Below are 6,303 nucleotides of genomic sequence, written 5' to 3'. Positions count from 1 at the left end.
TTCTTGTTTAAAAAATAACGTATTTCTTTTAGACAAAGAAAACTGGTTAGCTTGCTTTTTGTTTTAAAATAACAATTAACAATATTAAAATTATACATAAAATAAAACATATTAAAAACCCTTTATACATCAAAATATACTATTTACACAAAAAGAGCATATTACAATATATTCCATACATATGTAAGTGAAAGTAATACAAATGACATTATTTAAAAACGTAATATTTACAGGTAGAAGATATCACACACCATGTAAAAAATCTGTTTTCTGGATCCTCAATGCTAGTGCTTGGCAAAGCTAAGGATAACCAAACTGTGTCAGGTGAACTCTCAGCCATAACACACCAAGGGAAAACAATATTCAGAATTCCTATTGAAGAAATAGTCCGATTGCCTCATAAAAACCAGACTGAAAAATTTGGTAAAATTTTTTTTTCATATAGTTCATATATCCCATTTGTTGTTACTTATAAAAATATATTATATAAATACAATTTTTTTTGGTTGCAGGTTTTCTTGAGAAAATGTGGGTTTACAAAACTATTAAATCCCTTCTTGACCAAAATACAGTATCTAAGAATGAAACTGTAGAAAATAAAGTGAAAGAATTAGCTTTAAAAGTAAGTAATCTTTTTCTACTAGTATTATTTTCAAAATATTACTATGTTTCATAAACTTATCTGCTATTTGATAAAAACTAAAAAGTAATGCTGATCTGAGGATCTTTTTTATGTTAAACATCATTAATTAAACAAAATTAACTTTGGCTGTTTTTGGAAAATTTTCAAGTAATCTTAATAACTAATCGGTTGATGATTTGTTAATTTTTCATCCAAGCTATCAGCAAGACTGCAATAATACTGTTAAATAATAAGCTTTACAAAATCATATGTCAGTTACTACATTCTATGTAATTTGTAACAAAATACAGAAGCACTGATGACCCATATTGAGAGTATATGAAGAGTCATATATATAAATATATTTGTTTATTTATTATCTTTCTGCAATCTAACCATGCAGGCAGATTATACTTCACTTTCATGTTATTAATTCTATATGAAATAAATGGATACAAATTTTAGTACATAAGAATGTTCATAAATAAAAAATACAATTTTAAGAACAAAAATTAAATGATCAAACATAAAATCAAAGAATGAATGAGATAAATTTGATAAGGATTGCAAGAGAGTCTTCATTGTCTTCTTTGGGCAGTCAATGAATTCAATTTGATCTCTTTATAAATGCTAATATTGAGTAAAAGGAGGAGTGATCGGATAATTGACCACTGACCTTCTACTCTACTTTGAGCTGGTTCAGTATTTTTAATTAAATAAATAATATGTTTTTACTTGTAGTCTGAATAGGTAGCAAATTAAAGGGACTTTATAAATGATAGTTTGAATTGATTTTAAGTAAGTAGTTGGAAAAGAGTGGACTTTATTATGATTGATTTATTGATGTACACTTAGATAAATATGATATGAAAAAAAGATGTGAATATGTACAAATAATGGATATGGCTCCACAATAGATATGAAATGATTTAACATAAAAATTAACATGAGTTAATATAATTAATACAATTTTAAACTAATTTACTAATTTTAATTTAAGCCAAGCTTAATTAATTAGTTGCTTCAAAGCATGAAGCATAAGTATGAAGATGCTGTTTTGGTGAGATAAATTTGATGTTTAATCAATGACTGGTCTAATAATATGGGGCCGTCAGGCTTGGTGTGATTATTTTCTTGTTATACCGCATTGTAATGATTATTTAATTATATAAATAATTATTTACATTTGTTACAAATATTCTCAGGCCAGTATTTTTTAAAAATTTAATTACCTAATGAATCTGAAAAAAGGAAACCCATTGTTACATTAAATAAAGAGACTTCACAATCAGTATGTGTGGAGCCATACATTTTCTCATATCAATCCTTTCATTCAAGTAGTTTGTATGTTATCAGTTTTACTCTCTGTCTGATTTTAAGTATTTGAAGAACATGGTCTAAAAGTGTGAATGCCCTTCTCTTTCACATGTTTCTGTTTCTATAATTTTAAAATATTATGTATATGCACAAGAAAAAAATAATTGTATTTTTTTTCACATGTATTTCCATATTATTTTATAGTACAAGTTTGTCACTCCGTTTACCTCATTGGTTGTTGTTAAACCTGATTCTTCTTCAGTAATGAATGATGACTATTCAAAAGGTATGTTAAACATTTAAGTGCTTTTTTCCTTTAGAACTTGTTAATTATAGTTAATCATCTTTATTTTAAATTTTCTCCTCTATTTCTTTAAAAATTAACTATTCCACTGAATTTAAATAGATTTTTGAATTCTGTTGCAGTCTCTTGTTTTCAAGAATATTAAAGTGTTATCATTGTCTAGAAATATTTAACAATGTTTAAGTTGCTATTAATATGTATGAGGAAACTTAACCCAGGAGTAATTCACTCATGTTGGGAAATAAATATCTATATTTTCCTATTATTTCATCTGTTTTGTTTTTACTTTTTTCTACCTTCCATTAACCCTTTAATGCTTTGTTTTGCTGCTTGTTTATGTTACTCCCTCTTTTACCTTTCTACCTTTACTCAATTCAGTTTTGCTCTGGCCTTCTCATAATGGTAAGATTGAGCATTTCTCTCACCAATACACTCCTAAAGTGACATCCTTTTTTCTCACTTCAGCATTTTTCTCACCTGGGTGCCTCCTGCATTTCTTTTTTTAAATCATGAGCTGAGGAAAGAAGGTCATAGTTTTTTTTTAACTTTACTGTCTATTTTTAATTTAAAGTTTTTCATAACTTGTAGATATCTTAAGAACTTCTTAACCGCCAGCCAACGAATTTCCCTAGGATCCGAGTTGAATTGAGAAAGCATACTAATGGTGTACGCAATGTCAGACCTGGTACACCGAGCCAAGTGCAAAAATGATCCAATAGCCTCTCTATAAGTAGCTTCTGACACAGATGGTGAATCTTTGTAGTCATGAAAGTCAGGGCCTTTAACTCCAGGGGTGTTAACCAGTCGGCACTCTGTCATCCTGAACCTATTCAGTACTGCTTCTGTGTATCCTTGTTGAGACAAGTAAATGCAGTTGTATTCCTCTTCAACCCCTACTCCAAGAAATTTTCCTATTTTTACAGGTTGAATTTCCATCTCCTGTAACAAGCTCACAAATTTACTGATAGCCTTATCATCTTCCCTAATAATGACAAAGTCATCTATGTAAGCCCCCAATATGACCACCTTCCGGTGGTTTGTTTCCTTTAAACAATCATGGATCTTTAATTAGATTCACGAATCCAAGCCCATGCAAAATACTCTTCAGTTTCTCAAACCAGTTTCATCCAGCCTGAGGTTAGTCATAAAGACTTTTCTTTAGGCGCAAGACCTTACCTGTCTTTTCTCAACCAGGAGGCGGCTCCATATAAACAGGCACACTGAGTTCGTATTTGAGATATGCTGATTTAATGTTTTAAAATTTTACTTTATATTTTCTCTTCATCGACAGTACCAAGATCCCCCTTAATGATTCCCTCTTAATTACTGGGCTATAGGAGAAATCATAGTCCAAACCTTCCTGCAGTCTGCACCCAACTGCCACAATCCTGGCCTTGTAAACCTTAACTCCACCAGGGTTTTACTTAATCTCAAATACCCACCTACTCTTAATTATTTTCTTATCTTGCGGTCAGGGAACTTCTTCCCACACTTTGAAATCTTCCATATTTTTCATTTCTTTTTGGATTGCTTCTGACCAGCATTCCGCATCTTCCATTCTCACAGGGTTTTTCTTGCTGTTGTTCTTCTTCTCCATTGGGGTATACTTGATTATCTCCGGGCCTTTCTTGTTGGTCCATCGGATGGTCTTCATCTTCAAAACCCCTGAAATCCTCTTCATCACTTGACATTTGTAGGCGATCAGGCGTTTCCTGTTCTTCTGATACCGGATCTTCGTTGTCTATACCTCCACTATCTTCACTACTCTTCTCCATCTCTCTCTCTCTCTTTCTTGAAGCCAAGGCACTTATAGTAACACGTAGTTCTCGATGTTGTGGTATCCAACCTCTCTGCTTCTCATCAAAAGTTATATTCAGGGTCTCGTGTATTTTCTTCTCATCTGCATCATAAATTATAAAGGCCCACTTGGCTTGAGAATAACCTACTAATATCACTTTTCAGGTTCTGAATTCCAATTTACCCAAATTAGGTTTATTAACCTTATAATAGACTAAGCAACCATAAACCCTTAAATGTCTCACACAGGGTTTCTTATTAGAAAATAATTCTTGAGTTGTTTTGTCAGGGTTACTGCTATTTGGTATTATGTTGTGTAAGTACACTTCTGTACTCAGAGCTTCATCCTTGGGTACAGAAAATTCTTCCGGTAAGGCCCCGTCTGCCAGTAAACAACGAGTCGTCTCCAAAACCATCCTGTTAGCTCACTCTACAACGCGATTACTTCGTGAAGAATAGCAGACTGTATTTTCATGCCTAATGCCTTTCTGAGAAAAATAATTTTTAATTCAATGATTCACAAACTCAGATCCATTATCAGATCTCAGTATTTTTAACTTAGACGAGGTTTGATTTTCTAATTATTCAATAAGAGAGACCAAATTTTCATACACTTCAGTTTTGTTATTCAAGAGTTTAACAAAATATCTTCAGGAGAAACCATCAACTAGTAGCATGAAATAATATTTGTTACCTAGTGTAGTAATTCTCATGGGGCCAATATAAACATCAACATAAACCTATTTCGCACTTTTTTCACCTCTGATTGACGGCAATACATCATCAATGACCACTAGAATAGTAATAGAGAGTACCTGCTTGTTTTTTCTTTTCCAAACTGCATCTTTTTAAGTTGGTGGATCTTTTTCAATAATTTCTTCGTAAATGTTCTTCGCTTCTAAATACACTTCAATTTTCATCGACCAGATCCCGTTATTTTCTGCAGTGAGCTTTTCAATATTGAATCCTGTGGCCAATTATATAAAAAAATATTACAAATTGTCTATCATGAGATAAATGCTCACAGGATACCTCTTAACAGACAAAAAAATAGGACTCTCCTACTGAGTTAAAAAAGAACTAGTGGGCTAAAACACATTACAAACTACTATTCAATCAACAACTCATCAATTTGATTTTCATCATTAAGACTCCATCCATACATTGCATACTGTACCTCTTCTAATGTACATTTTGTCTTCCTTTTCTTCTGGTTGAATAAGTTTGTTCTTTAAGAACCTTTTCTATAGTGGAATCTTCTTCTAACTATGCCAGATGTCCTTCATTTAATAACATCTGATTACTTAAATAATTTGTACCATTCCCGGTTTTTTGTACCTGTTGAGTTTGCATAACTCATTTTTGACTTTTGTATCGATTTTATTTTGTTTTGATGGGCTTGCCGCTTGAATGTTATAGTGTGTTTGATATAGGTTGCTGATATACATGTCATTGTTTTTTAAGTATACGTGATTTGTAATAAAATAGTTTTTAGTTATATACCAATTTTATTTCTTTTAAAAATACCTCAACAGCACCAACTAATTTTTTTGAAATTCTGCAAAAAATGCTACAGAGAATTTTCCTGTTGTAAACTATTAATGCCAGTAAATATAATAGCAGGTCATGAAGTGTTTGCAAACAAGGAAAGAAATATCAGGTGGGTGTTGTTATTGGTCATCTTATTTGTTGAAAGAGGTTATTTTAAACATTAACAACACCTCCCAAGGAAGTAAGCTCTACAAAATTTCTACAATTCTATAACTAAAATTGTTTGGTATTATGGTATTAAATAATTTGACTCTTATTTTTAGGTATTATAAATATTATAGTCTATAGTTAAACATTCTAGACAGTTAATTAGGATGTTGCTTGTAAGTTATTTACTATAGCAGGCTGTTATATTTTATAATATTAGTATTTATTAAGAAAGGGTTCAGTGTTTAAGAATAATCAGATATTATTATTATATTAACTGTATTAACTTTTTTCATAAAACCTCCATTAGTCAATGTTTCAAACTTCAAGACTTTTCTAGATTCCCCATAACGTTTTAAAATATTTTAATTAATATTTTATTGAATTTTAGGTATTAAACTATTTGCAAGGGAATAACTATATTATATTTTGTTTGTTACAGGTTCACGTGGAGGAGTACGGGGTTTTGGTAGCACAATTCATCAAAAATCATCCTTGGGTAAACTTTATTTTATTTAGAAAAAAATAAAAATAAATTTATCAATCTGGTCAAAGAAAGGAGAGG

The 6,303-nt window shown here is 31.0% G+C and overlaps 1 protein-coding gene across 1 annotated transcript in view; it reads left to right on the top strand.

Moving 5' to 3' along the window:
• Positions 1-6,303, top strand: part of LOC106680778 (inter-alpha-trypsin inhibitor heavy chain H4) — a 38,890-nt gene that overhangs the window by 27,967 nt on the left and 4,620 nt on the right. Inside the window, exons 12-15 of the mRNA XM_067052706.1 lie at positions 234-423; positions 513-622; positions 2,144-2,225; positions 6,181-6,237. Of these exons, the coding sequence (XP_066908807.1) occupies positions 234-423; positions 513-622; positions 2,144-2,225; positions 6,181-6,237 (439 nt within the window). The remainder of the gene's footprint in view (positions 1-233; positions 424-512; positions 623-2,143; positions 2,226-6,180; positions 6,238-6,303) is intronic.

Source organism: Halyomorpha halys, unplaced genomic scaffold (genome assembly GCF_000696795.3).
Source record: "Halyomorpha halys isolate HHAL.00 unplaced genomic scaffold, Hhal_1.1 Scaffold286.1, whole genome shotgun sequence".
NCBI classification, from domain to species: domain Eukaryota; kingdom Metazoa; phylum Arthropoda; class Insecta; order Hemiptera; family Pentatomidae; genus Halyomorpha; species Halyomorpha halys.
The sequence above is the reverse complement of the archived record's forward strand: the minus strand, read 5'-3'. Positions and strand labels throughout refer to the sequence as shown.